Here is a 24,387-nt window from a genome sequence, read left to right as displayed (position 1 = left end):
TCGCCTGCTACGCGTAGTTGACGTATGTATTGCGAAGTCAACTACGCTTGCGGTAACTGCGTCTATACGGATCATTGCGCATGCGCAGAAACATTATTGCCCTTCTATACGTATACAATTCCGCATTGGAAGGTGGAATGTACGCATATATTAGTTCACCCATGCGCATAGTTAGCGGAATATTGCGGAATTTTTTCCGCATAAAGGCGTAAGCGTCCGCATCAACTACACTACGCGAAGCTTCCGTATTTTAACGCGTAGTCTACAAAATGCAAACGTATTGACGCTTCTGATTTCGAAACCGTACTTTGTGAAGCGTAATTGCGTAGAACTACGCGCAGTTCCAGCGTAGTGAAGTTGGCTGACTACGACCATCCCTATCAGGAAGTGAACTCTGACGAGGAAAATAATAAATACAATGTATTTATTCTTAAAAGCGCTGCGGAAATTGCTATACAAAGCGATTTTTCAAGCGCTTAGCGATTTCCCTGTACCTTCCATTGAGCCAAATGGTCAGAAAATGGTGCAGGCAGCGCTTTGGTCAATGGAAAGCAATCGAAACGCTCAGATGTGAACACTCTCATAGGGAATCATTGCACAAGTGCTTTTAGGGCGATTTTCAAAACCGCCGGCGCTTAAAAAAAAAGACGAAAACGCCCTAAGTGTGAACAAGCCCTAAGCATTTGTTTTTTGGCCCACTCTTGATCTGTTGATTCCTCTTTCACCTTTCCCTCCAGGTCCCACCCTTGCACAGCGCATGCACTGTCCTGACTTTCAGCTGCCAGGCTTCTGCATGCACGCTGCACGCAATTTTACAGACTTGTATAATAGTTCAGAAATCTAAGACCGACAATAACAAAATGGTGAAGGCACCCGGTATCTATAAATCAGGGATGAGCAGAAACTACGCCAGTGCGAATTTACGCATCGTAGTTCGCAGCTACGCATCGTAGTTGATGGTTCAAAACTACGCGTACGAATTTACACGTAGTGAAGTACTGTTACGCGTAGCTTATGCCCACTATGCGTAGTTAGCATGTGTATTGCGTAGTGAACTACGAATGCATTATTCGCGTCTAATTTTCCGCGTGCGATTGTATGCTTACAAATTTACGCATTGGAAAGAGGAATGTACGCATAGAAGAGTTCCCAATATAACCAATTAAAGAGGAATTAATGTGTAAAATTTTCTTCATGCGGGCATAAGCATCTGCATACACTACGCTTCGCACTACGCGTAATTGCGTACTTTCACGCGTAGTCTATGAAATGCATATGAAGCGAATATTTGATTTCGAATCCGTAGTTTGCCGAAGCGTAATTGCGTAAAACTACGCGTAGTTCCAGCGTAGCGAAGTTGGCTGACTACGAACCATCCCTGCTATAAACCTCTTAAAAGCAGTTTATAATAATAATCCGAACATTTGTATAGCGCTTTTCTCCGGTCGCACTCAAAGTGCTCAAGAGCTGCAGCCACTAAGGGAGCGCTCAAGAGGTTGCCCTGCAGTGTTAGGGAGTCTTGCCTTGAACTCCTTACTGAATAGGTACTGACCCTAGCCAGGATTCCAACCCTAGTCGCCCATGTCAAAGGCAGTGCCCTTAACCATTACACTATCCCGACACTAGTTTAAAAAAAAAGGAGATTTTTTGTTGGTCTTACCTCTCCTCTCCTCAAGAATAAGACCAGTGTTACTGGAAAAGGGTTTTATTCTAGCACAAAAACGCGTTTTGCATGTGCTCGTGCGCTTCCTCGGATCATTTGTGATCACAGTGCCTATATACAGAATTATAAGAGGCTTCCAGGGTGCATCAATGAATTAAACAATAGAAAGAACACATACAAACAAATAATGAGGGCAAACAGTACACTATCCTCACACATTTCCAAAGGACCAAAACCCCCGAAACGTGTTGTGGGTTTTATGTTGATATAATCTTTTCTGTCTACCTTGTAGATTATTTCAGGTTTTGGGGTTTTTGTTTGGAAGGAACATTACTCCCACACAAAGGTTTTATTCATTTAATCGTTTTCTAGCAGCCTGGCAACTTTTTTTTTATTCCCGATCGCATCAAAGGATTGGTTGCAAAAGTTTCACAGAGCTGAGAAAACGCGAACGCGTAACCTCAGCTGCCCCCCGACCGCTGCTACAGGCATTGTTCATAGTCCATGTGGCTGGCAGATGAATTAATTTTTGGGAGAAAAAAGCAATTTATTTTTCCTTAACGGCAGCCAGCTTAGCATGAGTTACGGCCTTCGCTGCTTCTAACGAGCCGGTCGTGTTGAATAAAACTAGATGTTTGCAGGAATGTACAACTCGGATGTCAATTGCGATCAGGAAGGTGCGGGGAGGCGGCTAAGGCTGTGATTGGCAGGTGACGCCAGGCAGAGTTCCACCCCCATATAGCATGCCTGGACAGCGTTCTATGGTCGGTAACGCACCAATACCATGAACACAACCGTATGGTTGTGGCAACACCTTGGTTGCCTTATGGTGACAACTAATGATCCAATCTTAGCAAATCTGCTGTATGTAGTACTAAGAGTAAACTGAGTGAATATACAGAAAATATACTTTAGGCAGTACCAGGGGCGTAACAATAGAACCTGCAAGGAATGCAGCTGCAGGGGGACCCGTGGGAGGGAGAAGTTTCTTTTCCCTGTCCTTAGAGACTGACAGCTAAGGGCATGGAGAGAAAAAAATGTCTGTTCTCTGCACAATTGTTCTCATGACTGCATCTGCTCAGCCACTAGTAAGGAATCATACAAAGTTTTGCAGACAAAGATTTGTACACAGCCCCTATTCAGTGCCATGCAGAGTCAAGGGGGGACCCCATCCAAAGTTTTGCAGGGTGGCCCAGTGAGTTCTAGTTACGCCACTGGGCAGTACCATATAAAACATAGAATTGGTAAGATCGTTACTCTGTGTCATGTTGGACAACTCTTCTGCAATGGTGTTTTATGTGCCGTCCACGCTGGTTGACGACTTTCCATTAGCACCACGTTTGGCGGACGCGACTTTTGGTGTCTTTTGGTTATCTCACGAGCTTCCCATGGTAATTTCCCTATAAGCAGACTCTCGAAGGGCCTGACGTATTTATTTCCTTTTAAACAATACCAGTTGCCTGGCAGCCCTGCTGATTTATTTGGCTGGAGTGGTGTTTGAATCACACCAGGAATGAGCATGCAGCTAATCTTGTCATGCTGCATGCTTGTTCAGGGGCTATGGCTAAAAGTATAAGGCTGGGTGCACACATATCAGAAACATCATTTTATGCAGCAATGTTAGTAAACGGGATGCAGGGACTGCGATTTACAGTATGCCTTTCAAGAACGCTGGCTTTGTTGCATATTGTGCAGGATAGCTGCCAATACGCACATAATGAAAGTCAATGGAAACGCAATGTATTGCGTTTTGTATTGCGTTTTTGATGCGTTTTTCTTCATGCATTTTTTTAAAATAAAGATTTCTGATATGTTTCTGCTTCCTGTTGTCTTCCTGATGATTTGCATAAATGTAAATATAAAAACGCATACAAAACGCATATGCGTTTTACATATGCGAACCGCAAACGCATTAAAACGCATGCAAAACGTATCTGCGTTAAACGCAAACACATCACAAACGCAGTGAAACCGCATTACAAAATCGCCCACGCGCCTGCATAAAACGCTCCTTTTTCACCCTGTGCCCTATGTGAGCCCAGTCTTAGTGGCAGAGGATCAGCACGACAGCCAGACAATTGGTATTGCATAGCTCCTTGCCGACAGCTCCACGCCAAAACGCGGCTGCCCCAGGACCGCTCCATGCCGATTGGTGTGAACGGCCTTCTATGGGGCTAGCAGGAGATTGTGCGCGCCAATGCGCACGCATCTCCGCATCCGCCTTCAGTCTCCCAGATCGCCGCTCTGAGACTGTTAGACGGCGGAAGTGCCATCAATAAACATTGTACAGCGCTGCGTGTGTGACACGGCTGTCCCCTCCAGAGGCACAGAGGTGATCGGCTGTCATAGGCTGATGCCTACGACAGCCGATCACCCTGATTGGCTGGCGGAGGGGGGGGAGGGAGGGGTATAAAACAAATTAAAAAAAAAAAAAGGTGAAATGTACTAAAAAATAAAATAAATATTTATTAAAAAACAACTGGCGAGCGATCAGACCCACCAACAGAGAGCTCTGTTAGTGGAGAGAAAAGGGGGTGGGGGGCTTTTGCGTCCCTGCAGCGAGGCCTTAAACTGCAGTGGCCCAATTACAAAAAAAATGGACTGGTCTTTAGGGGGTTTAACACCGCGGTCCTCAAGTGGTTAAAAGGCAATAAATTCGGCAGCCTCCATATCTCTCTCGCTTCAGAGGTCCTTTCAAGAGAAACTCCGACCAAGAATTGAACTTTATCCCAATCAGTAGCTGATGCCCCCTTTTACATGAGAAATCTATTCCTTTTCACTAACAGACCATCAGGGGGAGCTGTATGGCTGATATTGTGGGGAAACCCCTCCCACAAGAAACTCTGAGGACCGTGGTACTCCTGGCAGTTTCCTGTCTGTGAACCTTGTTGCATTGTGGGAAATAGCTGTTTACAGCTGTTTCCAACTGCCAAAACAGCATGCAGCAGCTACATCACCTGCCAACAGTAAAAATGGCACCATGTAATAAATGTCAGAATGTAAATCAGGGAGAGGAAAGATTTTACAATGAGCAAACACTGACTAAATCATTTATACATAATTATTGAAAAAAATGAAGCACTTTTTTGTATTACATTATTTTCACTGGAGTTCCTCTTTAAGATGAAATGGGGGCCCCAGGCAAGATAGCAGGTTTTGCACACCGCTGATGGTCACCTGACTTTTTTGGTAAGATTTGGTGGGGGCTAGCGTCAACCAGGCCCCTAGCCTCTCTCCAGGCCCTAGGCAACTGCCAAGGTTTGCCTTGTGAATGATCCGGCTCTGGTTGGGAGCTATGCAGGAGTGGCGCTTTGGCCTCAGACAGATGAATGAAATGATGTAGATCTGAATTCCGGACCACACAGGCCTCAGTGGCTTCATATAACAGGCCTGTCACTGAGGGGAGGGGTCCCCTGGCCTGGATATTCCTCTGCTGGTGACAGATTTGTGTACAGAGGGGTCCCTGGATGCTGGGAGTTCAGACAGCGGATCTTTATTTACCCTGCCAGGGCTGGCCTGGATGCAGGAGATGGATGGTGCTCCGGCCTCTGCCAGCTCATATATCTCCTCAATGCCTTCCGCTGTGGTGACAACGGGTATTTGTTATGCAGAAAGGAGGCCCCGGAGGGTTTACAGGCCCCCCCTGCTTCCACCGAGGGGTGTCTGTGTGTAATGGGGGCATGCAGTGATGTCATCGCGATTCTCAAACTAGCCACTAAAGTGTGGTAGAGGCCCGGTGCACACCAAAAACCTCTCGCAGATCTGCTAACGCTAGAGGTTTTTGAAGCAGATTTTCAGAGCGATTCTAGGCATGTTTACCTACAGCGTTTTGCCGGCGATTTCAAGAAAAACGCTTAAGCGCTCGCGCGTTTGAAAGCACTACTGCTATAATACCCTATGGGCCCGTTCTTACTTGGGCGATTTGCGTTAATAGCCGGCGATTAATGCAAATCGGCAAACACAGATGTGTAGCCTGCACCACTTTCAGGCGATTTCCCGGCAATCGCGTTTCAGTGCTATAGAAGCGGTAAACGCGATCGCGGGAAAATCACTGCAGTGTCCAGTGATTTTTCTGTGTTAAATCGCGGGAAAAATCACTCCCGCGAAACGTTTTGCGCTTTTAAGTGTGAATGGTGCCTAAATATAATAATAATCCAAACATTTGTATAGCGCTTTTCTCCTGTCGGACTCAAAGCGCTCAAGAGCTGCAGCCACGGGGAGGCGCTCAAGAGGCCACCCTGCAGTGTTAGGGAGTCTTGCCTTGAACTCCTTACTGAATAGGTACTTGACCTAGCCAGGATTCGAACCCTGGTCTCCCACGTCAAAGGCAGAGCCCTTAACCAGTACACTATCCAGCCACTACCCACTAAAGCTGTTACTGAGCAGCTTCTGTAACAAAAACGCCCGGAGAACCGCTCTGATCTAGCGTTTCTCAGAGAGGTTTTCCACTTTCCTATACTTTAACATTGAGGCAGAAACGCCTCGGAAATCTAAAAAATGCTGCAGCCCCCGAGTTTGCGTTTGTGGAAAAAAACGAACTTAGCCAAGCGGTTTTCAAGCCGCTAGCGCTTTTAAAACGCTCACGAACCGCTCTGGTGTGCACCAGTCCATACAGATTGTTTAATTAAAAAAATAAAGCATTAAGGGCCCTTTTCCAGCGAAGCTTGCGATCAGCTTCGCAAACACGCAGAAATGCCAATTGCGATTTTCAACATTTAAAACGGGCGTATTCTCACCCGCTGGCTAATCAAAAACCTAATGCGGGCAAAATAGCGGCGCTCCCAAAACACGATTGCAAAGTGGCTGGTGGAAAAGGGCCCTTAGGTAGCCGTTATACATATCCCAGCGAGCCACGTTTCCCGCGTATTTACATTTTTTTTGCTTCCAAATCTTGTTTTGTTTGTATGCATTTTTATGCAAATTTTCGCATTCTGATTTTTTTCCCATGCATACCAATGAAGTTATTTTTACATGAAATGGTAGGAAATTCATGTCAAATGCATGTGTCAATGTTTGCATTCAAAATGTGACAATTCGCAATTCCCACTGACTTAGATTGTATGCGAATCGCATGTCTGGCATGGGGAATAACCATACATGTAGGCGTCTGGGTTTTTTTTTTTTCTGCAGAAATGTGCAGCTAATGCAAATTCACAAAAACGCAATTTGCTGCCATATTTATTTCCTTTTAAAAAATACCAGTTGTCTGGCAGCCCTGCTGATCTCTTTGGCTGCTGTAGTGTCTGAATCACACACCTGAAACAAGCATGCAGCTAATCTTGTCAGATCTGACAATAACGTCAGAAACCTCTGATCTGCTGCATGCTTGTTCAGGGTCTATGGCTAAAAGTATTAGTGGCAGAGGATCGGCAGAACAGCCAGGCAATGCGCATTGTTTTAAAGGTAAGAAATATGGCATCCCCCATTACCCTCCTAGTTAATGTGTCCTTTAGGCCTCTTTTCCACAAACTGTTGAGCTGTGTGCTCAGCAAGCAGTTACCAGGCAGCAGTGAGCAGTTTTCAGGCAGCAGTGAGCAGTTTTCAGGCAGCAGTGAGCAGTTTTCAGGCAGCAGTGAGCAGTTTTCAGGCAGCAGTGAGCAGTTTTCAGGCAGCAGTGAGCAGTTTTCAGGCAGCAGTGAGCAGTTTTCAGGCAGCAGTGAGCAGTTTTCAGGCAGCAGTGAGCAGTTTTCAGGCAGCAGTGAGCAGTTTTCAGGCAGCAGTGAGCAGTTTTCAGGCAGCAGTGAGCAGTTTTCAGGCAGCAGTGAGCAGTTTTCAGGCAGCAGTGAGCAGTTTTCAGGCAGCAGTGAGCAGTTTTCAGGCAGCAGTGAGCAGTTTTCAGGCAGCAGTGAGCAGTTTTCAGGCAGCAGTGAGCAGTTTTCAGGCAGCAGTGAGCAGTTTTCAGGCAGCAGCGAGCAGTTTTCAGGCAGCAGCGAGCAGTTTTCAGGCAGCAGCGAGCAGTTACCAGGCAGCAGTGAGCAGTTGTGAGAGTTTGAGAGGCATTTCTCTGCCTATCAACAGTTCGTGGAAAAGAGGCCTTCAGGTCCACATTAAATTATGTTGCGCTGCATTTACATGTGCAAGTTTTGCATGGAATGTTTTATTTTGGAAATATGTCTGTGTGCGTGTAACAAATCGCAGCAAAATACATTTACATTCGAAAAACTCATAGAATGCGAAATAAAGCTGAACGCCGGCAGTTTTTCCACCAAAATGCATCAAAACGGCCGTGATTTATAGGGTGCCTTATCCCTGCGTTTTCCGATGGCATTTTTCTGCATTTTCTATGTATTTGTCATTCTGCGTTTTTGTGATTTTTCGATTCAGATTCTTTTTTGTGTGTGTTTTAGTGCAAATTTTTGCATTGTCATTTTTCCATGCATACCAATGAAGTGAATAAACATGAAATTGTATGTGGATCACACGTCGGTTGCAAAAAAAAAAAAAAAACATTTGTATAGTCCGTTCATTTTGGATGCGAAAATTTGCCCAGCAACGCACGTCGAATGCGATGCCATTTCCTTGCATTAGGTGTGCGGCGAAATCGAACTGGCAAATATTAGCACAAAAAATTCTGTCGTGTGAAAGAGGCCTTAGGGCTTGTTCATAATATGGGCGGGATTCACTAAAGTGTGATAACTGCTATTACAGCAGTTATCACGCGAGTTGACGCACTGACGGCGTTACATTGCGTGATAAGCGAAGGTTTGCGCTCGATCACGTGCGCTTTTCACGTGAAGAGTGCACATGATCGCGCGCAAACCTTCACTTATCACGCAATGTAACGCTGTTTGCGCGCTAACCTTTGCACGCAGCAGCTCGCGTGATAACCTTTGCGCACAGCAGCTCGCGTGATAACCTTTGCGCACAGCAGCTCGCGTGATAACCTTTGCGCACAGCAGCTTGCGTGATAACCTTTGCGCGCAGCAGCTTGCGTGATAACCTTTGCACACAGCAGCTCGCGTGATAACTGCTGTGATAGCATTCCTAAAATCGCTATAAAAGCGCTTGTATAATGAAATCCAAGGTGAGTGTTCTCACGTGAGCGATGAGCTTTCTTTGCAATTGCAAACGCGGGTCCTGCACCGTTTTCTAGGCGATTGCGCTTCAATGCAAGGTATAGTAAAACCGCAAATCGCTTTAAGGCCTGGAACCCCCTAGAGCGAATGAAAGCGTTTAGGGAGCGCATTTCGCAGGACATGCAGCCTTTTGGGAGCGTTTCCATTCCAATGTATTGTATAGGAGCAGGGAAATCGCTCCCAAAATCGCTTGGAAAGCGCTATCACAAATAGCTAGTGATTGCGATAACCTTTTCCGATTATGTGAGCGTTTTTTTGGGCAAAATTGCTTTAAAAATCATTCCGTTCCAAGTCACAGAGTGCACTACCTGTTTGTCTGCACACAAAATTGCAAATCGCAAAACAAAAACTCATGCAAAATTGCTTGCAAAAAACAGTAAGGCTCTATTCACACCTGCGTTTTCAAAACGGCGGCAATTTTTGCCGGCGTTTTGCAGGAGTGATTTTTCCACGATTTCACGTGGAAAAATCACTGAACAGTGCGGCGATTTTGGCGTGATTGCGTTTGATAGCACTGAAACGCGATCCCCTGGAAATCGCCTGAAAAGGGTGCAGGCTATGCGTTTGCGTTTGGCGTTTTTGGGCCCAAGTAAGTAAGAACGGGCCCATAGGGTTTCATTACGCCTAAATGCTTCACAAAACTGCTCACAAAAGCTCTTAGGCCCCATTCACACTAGATCGATTTGCCGTCATTTCGGCAAAATGCTCAAACGCTTTTAAAAAGTGCTAGCGTAATGAAGCCCTATAGGCCCGTTCTTACTTGGGCAATTTGCGCTAATCACCGCAAATCGCCCGAAAATGGGCAAAAACGCCAAACGCAATTGCATAACCATTTTCAGGCGATTTCCAGGCGATCGCGTTTCAGTGCTATAGAAGCACTAAACGCGATTTTGCCAAAATCACCACTGTTTAGTGATTTTTCCGGGTGCAATCACGATTTGTAGTGTGAACTAGGTCTCACCCTAGTGTGTGCTCAGTACATCTGATATTTTCATACATATGATATTTTCCGACTCCTGACATTCTAATTCTTAAAGTCTCATCTGCCCACGTTTCATCTTATGCCCTATTTCCACAGCTGCGGGATCCATAGTGTTTCTCCGCCAGGGATTTGAACGAGGAAACGCTGTCTATCCCATCAATAGGCTTGCCGTCTGAATCGCGACTGCATTACCGCAGCATGCATCCGAGTCTCTATAGCCGTGCGCTTCTCAGAGCAGGCGACCGTGGCGTGGGGCCTGCTATCGCGTCCATCGGAGTAAAACTAGGCTAAGAAAGCAGAAGATTAATCCCGCTAAACATACACCACATCCTGCATGACAGCGCGCTCTGCAAATGTCGCCACATATTGTCGGTGATTGGGATATCTACCGTACGAACGTCTCGAGCAGATGGCGCGAAGCCTGAGCCATACTGCGCACGCAGCTGCCAGGCAGGATAAAAGGCGCACGCTAAGCCCTCAGACCCAAATAAAGGGCCTCATGAGAATCCCTAACGCCGGACTTCACTCTCGTAATCCTTTTAGAGACCGGAGACATGAAGACCGCGGAGAGGCGTGAGCGGCAGACAGGAAGGGAGATTAACAGTCGCTGTGCCTGGTCTACCATGTGGGTCTACAGTCCAGAGTGTCAAAAAGAGGTCCCTTTTACAGTTGCATTGAAAATCTGCATTGTGTTACCGTTTTACCGCAGGGTACGCAACAGCAATGCAAGGCAATGGGGCCTAGCTCACTGTTTTCCACGAACTGTTGAGCTGTGTGCTAAACAAGCAGTTGCCAGGCAGCAGTGAGCAGTTACCAGGCAGCAGCGAGCAGTTGTGAGAGTTTGAGAGGCATTTCACTGCCTATCAACAGTTCGTGGAAAAGAGGCTCTTTTCCACGAACTGTTGATAGGCAGTGAAATGCCTTTCAAACTCTCACAACTGCTCGTTGCTGCCTGGTAACTGTTCACGGCTGCCTGGTAACTGCTCACGGCTGCCTGGTAACTGCTCACGGCCGCCTGGTAACTGCTCACGGCCGCCTGGTAACTGCTCGCTGCCGCCTGGTAACTGCTCGCTGCCGCCTGGTAACTGCTCGCTGCTGCCTGGTAACTGCTGACTGCTGCCTGGTAACTGCTTGCTGAGCACACAGTTCAACTGCTCATGTGAAAGGGCCCATAACTGCGTCGCGTCACGCCGGAAATTCCCGATCCACCGCCGAACCAACCACAAAGTCAACAGCGCGAAAGTCGATGGCCGATGAATACTTTTGAAAAGTTCTGGGAGGTTCGGTAGATGAGTTTCCGGTTTGGAAAACCGGGTACCAGTAAGGAAAGGAGACAAAAAGAGCACCAGGAGCGCCAATAGTGCAGTATTTCTGTGAGATGTAAAGAAACAACTACTCACAAACGAGGGTTGCTATAGACAACCATAATTTCGGGCACAGTTGGATCAACGTGGGTCCCACTCCAGAAAAAGCAAAGGACCACTGGATGTAGTCGCAGAGGTAACCTCTGGGAAGGGGGAGGAGACAATGCAAGATGGGAGGAGGCGCCCCAATTGTGATACAATGTGTAGTGAGTGGGGGTAATAGGAACAGTCTTACCTCGTGATGAGAGGTTAAAGGGAACCTAAACTGAGAGGGATATGGATGTTTCCTGTTAAACAATACTAGTTGCCTGGCAGCCCTGCTGATCTCATTGGATGTAGTAGTGTCCGAATCACACACCTGAAACAAGCATGCAGCTAATCCAGTCTGCCTTCAGTCAGAGCACATGATCTGCTGCATACTTGTTGAGGGGCTGTGGCTGAAAGTATTAGAGACACAGGATCAGCAGGAGAGTCGGGCAACTGGTATTATCTAAAAGGAAAAATCCATATCCTTCTCCGTTTAGGTTCCCTTTAAGATTTTTATTGTTGGACACCAATAAAAAGACAACGCATTTCACGGGACCTACCTGGCTAACCTATACTGGGGGGACCTACCTGGCTGAGCTGTACTGGGGGAACCTACCTGACTGAGCTGTACTGGGGGAACCTACCTGGCTGAGCTGTACTGGGGGAACCTACCTGGCTGAGCTGTACTGGGGGAACCTACCTGGCTGAGCTGTACTGGGGGAACCTACCTGGCTGAGCTGTACTGGGGGAACCTACCTGGCTGAGCTGTACTGGGGGAACCTACCTGGCTGAGCTGTACTGGGGGAACCTACCTGGCTGAGCTGTACTGGGGGAACCTACCTGGCTGAGCTGTACTGGGGGAACCTACCTGGCTGAGCTGTACTGGGGGAACCTACCTGGCTGAGCTGTACTGGGGGAACCTACTTGGCTGAGCTGTACTGGGGGAAACTACCTGGCTGCGTTGTACTGGGGGAACCTACCTGGCTACCTTATACTGGGGGAACCTACCTGGCTGAGTTGTACTGGGGGAACCTACCTGGCTACCTTATACTGGGGGAACCTACCTGGCTGAGTTGTACTGGGGGAACCTACCTGGCTACCGTATACTGGGGGAACCTACCTGGCTGAACTGTACTGGGGGAACCTACCTGGCTGAGCTGTACTAGGGGAATCTACCTGGCTGACCTATACTGGGTGAACCTACCTGGCTAACCCATACTGGGGGCATCTACACCTGGCTTCCTATATAGGGGGCACCTATACCTGGCTACCTACCTATACTGAGGGGGGGGGGGTCATCCTCACAAGTTTGCCTCCAGCAGCAAAAAGTCTACAACCAGCCCTAGGGAACGCAACACGTTGAGTCTGAGGGCGGCTGCGGCGGTGCTCAGATCCCACTCGGGGTGGAAGGGGGGGTACTGTAGTCCTGTACCGCGCCGGTACCGGGCACCAACCTCCAGCCAGTGCAGGAGGAGAGCAGCTGACAGGCGGTGACTTCTGGCCACTGATCTCAATTACCCTGTCAGGCCTCACATACTGTATATTAGTCATTGGAGCCCCCCCCCCCCCTATCCTACACGGTGTAATCCAGGTTTACTCCTCCTCCTGCGTCTCCTTCATACCTAACAGCTGCAGCAAATCACGCGTCTCGCTCTTCCAGAAAGACGTTTCTCCGCAAACAGACTGATTCAGAGGGACAGACTCTGAGGAGAAAAACAAAAATACAAATAAAATCTGGTTGATTTAACTGAATGCTAATCACTCATCAAAAATAACTGCAACTAAACGATGAATGCGAGAGCAAGGCCAAAAATGATCAACCGGCCCACAGGGATAGTTATTAACTCTTAAGCTCCCCCCCCACCCGCCATCGCTGTGTATGCCCCCCATTCCCTATACACCCCCATCAGGGCCCTGTTCCACCATTCCGAGAGAACTCATGTTTTGCCGATCACAAGGGCACCGTGATTCAAGTGGAGCTGAACTCTTGGACCAGAAGGAAAACAGAGCAATGCACCCTGTGTGTATTTAGAGAGTTTAGCCTGTCCAATCCTCCCTCATCTGTGATTAATCACAAGTGTAATTTTACCTCTCAGCTGTGTCAGTTGGCTGCCTCGGCAGAGCAGCTAAACACGGGATGTTAACCCTATGTCTTCTTCCATGAAAGCAGGAAGTAGTCACACTGCAGATTTATTGCAGGATTTCTATCAGCTGTAACAAAGAAATGTTTTTCTGTAAAGGCTATTATGCTGTTGCTAATCTTTTAGAGCAGAGAGGAAATTCTGAGTTCAGGTCCATTCACACCTGAGCGTGTAATAAAGCTATTGTAATAAAACCCTATGGGCCAGTTCTTACTTGGGCGATTTGCGCTAATCGTCGCAAACCGCCCAATATCGTGAAACGCAAACGCGTAGCCTGCACCATTTTGAGGTGATTTCCCAGCGATCACGTTTTAGTGCTATAGAAGCGCTAAACGCGATCAAGAAAAAATCGCCGCAGCGTTCAGTGATTTTTCCGCTGCAAAATCACTCCCGCAAAACGCTGGCAAAAATCGCCGGCGTTTTGCGTTTCTAAGTGTGAGTGGACCCTACCGGTCCGCATTTTTAAAAGCTGCCAAAAATCTCAGAGAAAACACATTTTTTAATAAAGAAAAAGTTTGAAATGGTGATCGCAATTTTTGGTGTAAAAGGGTCCCTTCTCACCGCGATGCAATTTTTTTGTTTTTTAGGGTAGAGACCCGCAGGAGCTGTTTCAGTCACACAATTCCAGAAGCTCTATAGCCGGGAACAGGAACCTTTCTGGCTGAGAGAGCCATTAACGATGCATATTCTAAAATTCTATAAGAGCCATACAATAGGTTTCAAACTGGGACAGTGCGCATGCGCAGCAGAGGGCTCACATCCCTGTTGCCATGGTGATGTGTACACAGTTCATCAGCCGGGTAGCGGAAGTGTCAGACACGTCTTCAGCTTCTCTTGGGTTTCAGCAACATCAGCAATTTCCCCGAGAGCCAGACAGGAGAAATACCGACTAACAGCTTGTACAATTAGCTAGCTGACTTGGGGGTTGATTCACTTTGTAGGACGAGATCCCCGCACTTTGGCCCAATAGGATGCTAGTCAAGTGACAGGCAGCCTATTGGGCCAATCAAATTGCAGGGATCTCATCCTACAAAGTCACTGAACCTGATAGGATCCAGGGTGGGACAGTTGGAGCAGCCGTTAGTTTTGGGGGTAGCGCGAATAAGTTAGTAGTGCGTGCTACAGCAGTAGTGTGCCTACTATGAAAATGTTACTTGCGCTGCCACACTAAGCTGCACTGCTTGAGCGGTGTATATTAGTGAACCAACCGCTAACTGTGCTATAGGTTCCCTACCCCTGCTCCAGGCTAACAAAAGGCAATTGGGGTGATTTCACAGGACCAAATAGCATTTTGCAGGTCGCGCCTGTTTAAAAAAAAAACGCCTCAATTGACTTACATTAAAATCGTGATTTTGCCGCAATTGTAATGTAAGTCAATGGAGGCATTTAAAAAAAATGATTCGCAAAACGTAAAACGTTATATGTTGTGTCAGGGCCCATAGGGCCTGAGCCCACTGACGCAGCTGTATCCGCTTTTCAGTTACACATCAGTGTTACAGATGCTGAAAAGCGTACAGAAACGGACACAACTGCGTTACTGGGCGCAGGCCCTTAGGGCTTATTTCCATTGCAATGCAAAGACATGCAGCTCTGTGTTGCGCGTCACTACCGGGGGGCGGAGCTTGCGATCTCATTCCTTACACTGAATGGGATCGCCAGCGCAGTCGCCGTGAAATGGAGGCAACCATGCGCTGTGGTTTAAAAGTGAATCGCAGTGCATTAATGGAAATGGCAGACAGTGCAGTCTATGCACTGTCTGCCGTCCCTGAGATTGCGTTTCCGTAAGGGCGTCTGAAAGCGTGCTATATGGAAACAAGCCCTAAGTCTGAAGCCATGATAGGGAGGGGTGGTTTCAGTTGACCCCTCCCCTGCCCTTCATGCCAGTTTGACTTAAAGAAAACCTGAACTGAAAATTAAAAGTCAAAATAAACATACACAAGTCATACTTGCATCCCATATAGTCTACTCCTCAGTGTCTTTCTCCTGTCCCGCGTCCTGTTTGTTCACTGTGATCAAGGGAATTTTCCGTCCTCCATTTTGAAAATGGCCATTACCCATAACAGCTTTCTGGTCAGCACACAGTTAAACTGTAACATCGCCCACTTGAGCCATAGGGAAACATGGACATTACCTGGTACATCAGTTTTCCTCTCAGCTATAACAGACAGCAACTGATAATTTACTGACAGCAACTGATCTATTTCAGATCTGACAAAATATTGTCAGAACTGGAAGGGATCATTGTCAGAAGAAAATGGTGAGCTTCTGAGAGGAACTGATGGCAAGGTAACTATGCAATGTTCATTTGAAGTTAGCTCAAGTGTTTATTTTAAATATTTTTACTCAGTACAGGTTCTCTTCAAAGAGGAACTCCAGTGAACATTTTACTGTTGGCAGGGGATGTAGCTGCTGCATGGTTTTTGGCAGTTGGAAACAGCTATTTCCCACAATGCAACAAGATTCAGAGACAGGAAACTGCCAAGAGTACCACGGCCCTCAGAGTTTCTTGTGGGAGGGGTTTCAGAAAAATATCAGCCATACAGCGCCCCCTGATGATCCGTTTGTGAAAAGGAATAGATTTCTCATGTAAAAGGGGGTATCAGCTACTGATTGGGATAAAGTTCAATTCTTGGTCGGAGTTTCTCTTTACGGGGCAGCTGTCAGTCATTGAGGATCTGTGAAGGGTGGTGAGCAATATGTGTTTTGTGAAAACTAAATTCTTTTTGTATCTATTGAAGCTCGCTCTTTTGCCTCTGTTTTCTTTAATGAAGTAATTGTCCTATATGGATGTAAGCGAGCCCACCTCTATAAGAGGGAGAGGAGAGAATCAGGAATTACATATTATTATTATTCCTTTATAACGCGCCAACATATTCCGTTGCGCTGTACAAAGTAAGAAACGAGCATGGGGTACATAATAATACAGATAATGGAATACTTCTACATACAAGATACGGTAGCAGGAAAAAAGGGCGCCGGCTGAGGGTGGGCGAAAAGGGCGTCGCCATAGACGCTAATGCAATTATCGTTTATACGGTGAAAAAAAGCAGAAAAAAGGGCAGCGCGAAAAATATCGTTAACAACATTAAACATTATAGTTTTTGAAGTAATCGTTTTAGAAGCTTGCAACCTTATACTTTTTGTCAAATTATTTCGTTTATATGTACAGATTTTACGTTGTCAAAGATATTATCGTTACTATGTGTAAAAGGGTGTTTCTGCAAAGGGCGTGGTCAGGGTTAGGCACCACCAGGGGGAGTGGTTAAAGTTACGCACCACCCGGGCAGCGGTTAGTTTTAGGCAACACCCGGGTGCGGTTAGTTTTAGGCAACACCAGGAGGGGTGGTTAGAGTTACGCACCACCAGGGAGGTGGTTAGGGTTAGGCACCACCAGGGGGGAGGGGTTAGGGTTAGGCACCACTGGGGGGGGGGGGGGTAGTTAGAGTTAGGCACCACCAGGGGAGGGTTCTGTGTGAGAGTAGGGTTGGGTTAAGCTGTATTGTTGAATTACATAACGATTTTTAACGTTAAAATCTTTTCGTTATTATTTTCCGTCTGTTTTAACAACAGTGTTTATCGTTAACAAAGTTTGCCAATGATGTTTATCGTTATCAGATTTCGTTATCCACCGGCGCCATTTTGTTATCAAGCCAAGCCCTTTTTTCACTGCGCCCTTTTTTCATGCACGCCAAAATACATAATTGGTAATTACAGTGACAAAAGTAACCTGATGGCGTATTATGGTTTTCCTCTTTATTTATTCCAAGTGGCTGTCACTAATCTGATTTTGGTAAGAAAACAACCCTAATGCTGGGTACACATGATGCAATTTCCCATCCAATTGACCAGTAATCTAACGGTGAGTTGTATCGTGTGTACAGGTCCAAACTGCTCCCGATCGATAAAGGGATCAATGTTCTGGTGATAACTTTGAAAAATCCCTTTATCGATCAGAAACAGATTGGACATGTCGGAAATAATTGTCAGATTCCCGTCAATCGGTCATGAAATTGAATCATGTGTACCCAGCATTTTCGTGACATTTGTTTTTTTTTCTAAAAAAAAAAAGGCCTTTGCTCTTGCCAGTGTAAGGCCCCATATGCTGACGCCCCCGCCGCGTTCTGCCAGGCCAGACGCCTTCCTGATTTAGCCCGCCATCTACCACCTTCCACAGTTTGGCGGAAGAGTCAAGCGTCTCTCCGCGCGGCCGTCACGCGATATCACCTCCGTCCTATAAATACCGCAGCTGACAAAAGCTATATTTGTCTGCTGTGATTTTTTTTTTCGTTCTGTTTCCATGGCGATCACTAAACTCCTCGGCAGATGTTCGCCGCTCGCAAATTAAATTAAGCAAAATAACGCAAACTGTTGTTTACTGGCAAGCCATCCTATCCTCCTCCCCCGGGGCTCATCTGCAGCCCCTGCTCGCCTCCGTGTAGATCGAGCGTTCCGCAGGTAAATCGCGGGATCGTCCTTACGTCCGGTGCTCTTAGGATGACCCCCGTCCCGTGCCAGCCAGCAGATGTTCAGGCTTACAGCAAGGCACAAGCCATTAATGGATATATCATAGAAAGAGCCGGTATTTATAATGTGGATTTCCTTGAGTGACTCTCAATAATTCTATCGGTATTACAGGAAAATTAAGCTGAGCGGACAGCAGTGGTAGTCGCCATTTTTTCCCAGCATTCCATAGGGGACATAATACCAGTTCTCCAACCCCAGAGCACCAGCAAGAGAGGCTGTCGGCGAAAATGCCAATATTCTTTTCACATTCATTTTCACTTTCAGATTTTTGTCAGCGAAAATAAGTTTTTCGAGCTTTTTGCAAATTTTTGCAGTAAAATGTCGTTTTTCTGTGTTATTGCTGTAACATAACGGTTTTTCAAGGTTTTGCAAAAAAAAAAAAAAAACCATGAAAGTGCATGCTATTTTCGATTTTGAGAACATTTTTGCCAAAATAGCTTGCACTTTTTGCGGGGTGTTTTTTTAATGCATAAATGACTTTGGCGAAATCTTGCAAGCAACACTGGCTGTCGGTCACCCGTCTCTGAAACGACCGATTTGGCTGACAATTGTTGGCCTTGGCAAGGTACACACCATGCAATTTACACATCAGGTTCTACTTCCAATCAAGACAAATATCCAATCAGGCAAACAATTGTACAGTCTACTGATTGCCAGCAACCCGATTCCAGCTCAAAATCAATCTCTTTCTCGATTGGAAGCAGATCAGACAGGCTGGAAAATATTGTTTGTTTTTCCTGGCTACATCGATCGAAATACCGTGCTTGCTATCGTTCCATGTGTATGTCTTTTTGATTGACATCCCATCGGAAAAAAAGTTGATCGATGTCCGATCTGAATATTGATCTGATCAATCGCTCTGATAGAATGTGAATTAAAAATTGCATGGTGCGTACCAAGCGTAATGTGTATACAACGTACGGCCGACGGCGCTTGAGGGCCCTTTGACGCTGGTGTGGTGCGGTGGGCCTTTTACCGCATCCCACCTCTACGCTAATGAAAGCCTATGGGTGCTTGCATACAGCATGCGGTGCACTGGAAGTTGCCAACCTACCATGAGCGCATACCGACGTTACCACGCAACCCCACAACGACTTGCGGCGGACCGGAAGTCATATAAGTCTATGGCGACGCATGGATTTTAAAAAGGATGGCGGCGGTGCGGCGCACATATGCGGAAGTGTATTTTTTACAATATGCTTCTGTGTACTTCCGTATTTCCCAAACAGGAAGTGACTGCAAGCAAGCAAGCGTCACTTCCTGTATGGCTCTAAGCCAGATGGGGATTATTGCGTACTAACGCAGTAATCCCGGAAGGCTTGTTTTTGGTGGTGCGCACCGCTGTCGCCAATGTACAGTCTGAAGCCGGCCCAAGGGTCCACCACATTGGATCCTGAACGACCTAGACACATGAGCATGCCCAATCGCAATGCAGTTTCCACCAACACCCCCCCCCCACCCCCGACGTACACCCACCGTCCCCTCCCCCCATAGCGACGGAATGCCTCGCTAACCTTTATATAGCATCAGTCTCTGATTTGTCTCCGGGGGATCATTTTGCAATCCCCGACGGGCTACAACAATCACCAGTGTGTATGTAGCTTAACCGTCACATATATATATATATATATATATATATATATGCTCCTAAATACTTCACTTTCACACCAAGATTGTATGTAAACATTCCCTTGCATGCACTTGCCCCTGTCGCTGCCTGTTAGAGCAATGATTATTGAATGGGAACATGTGTTCCCAAAGCCGATCAAAGTGCCTGATGAATGAATGATCACTGCTTCAGCCAGAAGCAGTTCAGTTCCCTCCCACAGATCGATTGTTGTGATACCAACTGCTGTAGCCCTCTCCGTCTTCCATAAGGTCCTCTTGTCAAGGCTGGATTTATACTTTTTCCGCCCCTTGGCCAACTTTCTTGCAGTTTCCCTTTGATGTGCAGCACCCCTCCTATTCCTTGTGCAGCCCCCTCTTCCATGTCTGACATCCATATACAGCAGCCTCCTTCAATTCTATACAGGTTCCTTGGGCAACTAGGCTAGCTACACGACTAAAAAAATATAAAAAAACAAAAAGTGCTGCGCTGCCCCCTGGTGATATTATTGTATCGCCCAGGAGGTTAAGCGCTGTGTTGTCAGGAGTGTTACTATAGTGACTGCTGGTTCCGTCATCCTCAGACACGCCCCTTGTGGAGCTGAACAGAGTGTGATGATGTCACTACATCACCCCTCCTCCTGGCCCTCCTAATCCTACAGAAAGTGTATGCATACATAGTCTCCATGGCTTTATACACATCTGTTCCTCCATCACAAGTAGTTATACAGCCCGCTACAGCAGAAATGTTCAGTGCCCAGCTACCTTCTGGCAGGCTCCACAATCCTGGGCCTGTGTGCCTGTTTCCAAAGCCCTTCCCAGAGATCCCTCCTCTTCTACTCCACCTATTTGGCTATTGGGGGGCAGGTGACGTCATCTCAGGCTCCTCGCTTGGCCCAAGTTGAATGTAGCTAGTTTGATGTCAGCAGTTATAATTGTAACATAAGAGATGTATGCGGCATACTGGAAGCTGAATTGCCTCATGTTAGTGATAGGAGATGGGGTTAAAAGCAAACCTGAAGTGAAAGTAAAATCATGAGATAATGAATTATAGGTGTAGTACAGCTAATAAATAGTACATTTGTAGCAAAGAAAAGAGTCTCATATTGTTTTCCAGTATAGTAAGATGTCTGCTCCACGTTTACCGCCGGCGTTCAAGTGAATGGGAGCGCTTTGTACCGGGCTTTTAGCGGTGTTTGCGCAAACACGACATTCTAATGCCGATTTTCACTGACGTGCGAGGCGACCCTGGACGCTACATGTAGTATCCTGGGACGGGTAACCTCCGTGGCTAATGTCCCCCTGTGGGGACGAAAAAAATGCAGACAGCCATTGAAAGGCACTGAAAGCCCGGATGCAACACTGCTGTACGCGACACCGCCGAAAGTCGAGCAGACCTCCGCATGAACCAGCCCCAAGAGTTAAAAAACTTCAGTTGTTATCTGTGCAAAAGTGCTTCTCTGAGCTATTCAACCCACTGAGTTGAATATGGTCCTGTTTTCTGAAGCACTTAACCACTTGATGACCCAGCCTTTACCCCCCCTTAAGGACCAGCGCTGTATTTGCTGATCTGTGCTGGGTGGGCTCTACAGCCCCCAGCACAGATCAAACACCAGGCAGAGCGACCAGATCGCCCCCTTTTTTCCCCCACTAGGGGGATGATGTGCTAGGGGGGTCTGATCACTCCTGCCTGCGTGTGGCTGGCGGGCGGGGGCACCTCAAAGCCCCCCTCCACCGCAGGATTCCCCCTCTCCTCCCTCCCTGCCCCGGAGATCGGAGGCTGCACAGGAACGGATCTGTCCTGTGCAGCCTCTAACAGGCTCCTGCCTGTCATGTGACTGCGATCCCCGGCCGCTGATTGGCCGGGGATCGCTGATCTAGTACAACGCTGCTACTGTTAGCAGCGTTGTACAAATGTAAACAAAGCGGATTATTTCCGCTTGGGTTTATATTTAGCCTGCGAGCTGCGATCGGCGGCCCGCAGGCTATTCACGGAGCCCCCCGCCGTGAATTGACAGGAAGCAGCCGCTTGTGCGAGCGGCTGCTTCCTGATTAATTAGCCTGCAGCCAGCGACGCAGATCTGCGTCGCTGGTCCTGCAGCCGCCACTTTGCCGACGCACGGTATGATTGCGCGGTCGGCAAGTGGTTAAAGGATGTCCGAAGTGACGTGACATGATGAGATAGACATGGGTATGTACAGTGCCTAGCACTCAAATAACTATGCTATGTTCCTTTTTTTCTTTCTCTGCCTGAAAGAGTTAAATATCAGGTATGTAAGTGGCTGACTCAGTCCTGACTCAGACAGGAAGTGACTACAGTGTGACCCTCACTGATAAGAAATTCCAACTATAAAATGCTTTCCTAGCAGAAAATGGCTTCTGAGAGCAGGAAAAAGATAAAAAGGGGAATTTCTTATCAGTGAGGGTCACACTGTAGTCACTTCCTGTCTGAGTCAGGACTGAGTCAGCCACTTACATACCTGATATTTAACTCTTTCAGGCAGAGAAAGGAAAAAAAGGAACACAGCCTAGTTATTTGTGTGCTGGGCACTGTACATACACATGTCTATCTCATCATGTCACATGTCACTTCGGGTATCCTTTAAACAGCCAAGTAATAGTGAGAAACAGCTTGAGATAAGCTTTTACTGCAGGGAAGTTCAAAGGGTCATTACTTCTGCTTTGTTTTATAGCTTAAAAGGCAGAGTGTAGTTTTAAAACTGCAACTGTGACAATGATTCAATGTTATTTAAAATAGCTATTTAAGTGAAAATAAAAATAGGAGACTCTTGTCTTTGCTACTCATGTTCTATTCATTATCCGTATTACACATACAATTCATTATATCATACGTTGTACTTTAAAAGGTGCTCTCATTCACCTGCCCCACAGTATAGGTGGGTGACGTTATTACAGCGAGGCATGCGATTTTAGGTTTTTTCCATTTTAATGTATACCCATACTTATATTGCATTTTGTGCTTATGGTCAATGGGTATGGTCTGAATGTACCTTTTTGTCTACTCCCTTACAGTGCCAATAACACCCCGAAACAGGTGGAGGTGCGCATGCACGACAGTCAGCTGACATCAGAGGACGTGCGTCCCAGATCGCCATGCCTGAGACTATGCGACAAGCTGCGGGGGAACCTCCTGCTGACCCTCACAGTATTTGGTGAGTCCTCATCCTCAAAAGCTTAAAGGGAACCAGAGACAAATCACCCTTGTGTATTTTACCATATATATCAGTAAGAACATTAGAGAAAACACTTACCATGCTCTCTGTTTCATCCTCACTGCTAAAATTGTCTGTTATCAGCTGTGATAAGAGTCCCGGACTGAGCACTCAATCTGGCTTTGCAGGGAATGATTATAGCTGAGTCATTATAGCAGAGCCACAAGGGGGCAGGCTTGGGCTTGAAAAGACACCAGAGAAGACAGACTCAGCTATAATCTTTCCGTAGCAAAGCTAGACTGAGTGCTCAGTCTGGGATTCTTATCAGAGGTGATAACAGTCAGATTAAACAGAGACCAATGAAACAAAGAGCAGATTAGGTGTTTACTGTCATGTTCCCACTGATTTATAAGGTAAAATACAAGAGGGTGCTTCATCTCTGGTTCTCTTTAACTACGATAATAATAAGACAATCAAGGCCATATGCAAATCACTTTTTCTCCCGAGATATCTCCTAGACTTAGGAGATCATTTGCAACATCTCTTTAAAATAACTTTTTCAGTGCTTTGCAGTGGAAAAAGTACCAAAAGTAGGGGGAAAAGTGCTATCAAAATGATTTTGAGTATTTTTTATCTTCTTTCTTTTTCTGGTCTATGTGGGTTTAAAAATAATTTTATTGACAAGCTTGACAATATCACGTTGGAGAAAACTCAGGAGATGCATATGGGCCATTCTCTTTAAAGCAACTTTTCACCATTTCACAATTGAAAAAGTATGCAATAGTTGGTGAAGAAGTACTATCAATATTTTTTTAAGCATTGCCTTGCTTGCTGGTGGTTTAACCCTCCTGGCGGTACGCAGTTTCGGTGGCTGTGTCCGCGGGAGGGATTTTTTGAATAAAACTTGTTGTAAACCTTGTAGCTAGCACTAGGCTAGCTACCAGTGTCCCCCAAGTCCCTGCATTCTGCTCCTATCCCCCCCGATCACCAGCGCTTATATTTACCCAGCAGCCATCCTGTAAGAGCCGCAGCCTCCGCAATCAGCTTCAGCCGCTGCCATGACGACGATCGGACATGACGTCTGACGTCATCGACATCATGACGTCATGCCCAATCCCGATCCTCCCCATAGCGTAGCCTGCAGGTGGTTGTAGATGCTGCGCCATTGCGGGATCCGGGGGGGGGGTACGTATAGCGGCGGCGATCGGGGGGATAGGAGCAGAGCGCAGGGACTTGGGGGACACTGGTAGCTAGCCTAGTGTTAGCTACAAGGTTTACAACAAGTTGTATTCAAAAAATTGCTCCCGGGGCCATGTAATCCTCTGTGGCGGCTACCCCGAGTCTAGCTCGGGCTTACCGCCAGGGAGGTTGAAAGGCATTTTATGACTATGTGACTTTTACTGCTGAGGTTTTTTTTTTAGCTGATTTTTTTTTTTTAACTTGTCAATAAAATGTCCTTTAAGCCACCAACAAGCAAGGAAATATGCAAAATGATGGGAAGTTATTATAAATTGAAGATGAAAAATTATCTCCGAGGAGAAAACTCAGAAGTAACATACCTGATGAACCAGCCCTACGAAACGCGCACATTAAAAAAGGGCGCCGGTAAAAAAGGGCGCAGGGTTTTAAACGATAAGCATGAATAACGTTTAAAAAAAATTGTGCTATATTTCGTTTAAAAAATAATGTTTTATAAAGTTATAAATCATTAAATAATGTGTATGAAATCGGCAATTGTAAAAACGTTAATCTTCCCTGTTTAAAAAGTGAAATGTATAATAAGGTTTTATAAAAGATTAATAAGAATGTTACTAAAACTTTACTTAACTTTA

General features: G+C 46.4%; 1 protein-coding gene across 6 annotated transcripts in view; it reads left to right on the top strand.

The window, feature by feature from the left end:
- Positions 1 to 24,387, top strand: part of SLC1A2 (solute carrier family 1 member 2) — a 216,880-nt gene that overhangs the window by 111,951 nt on the left and 80,542 nt on the right. For all 6 annotated transcript variants that reach the window (XM_068260521.1, XM_068260525.1, XM_068260520.1 and 3 more), the window contains exon 2: positions 22,416 to 22,555. In XM_068260521.1, the coding sequence (XP_068116622.1) occupies positions 22,416 to 22,555 (140 nt within the window). The remainder of the gene's footprint in view (positions 1 to 22,415; positions 22,556 to 24,387) is intronic.

Source organism: Hyperolius riggenbachi, chromosome 11, assembly GCF_040937935.1.
Source record: "Hyperolius riggenbachi isolate aHypRig1 chromosome 11, aHypRig1.pri, whole genome shotgun sequence".
Lineage (NCBI taxonomy): Eukaryota > Metazoa > Chordata > Amphibia > Anura > Hyperoliidae > Hyperolius > Hyperolius riggenbachi.
The sequence above is the reverse complement of the archived record's forward strand: the minus strand, read 5'-3'. Positions and strand labels throughout refer to the sequence as shown.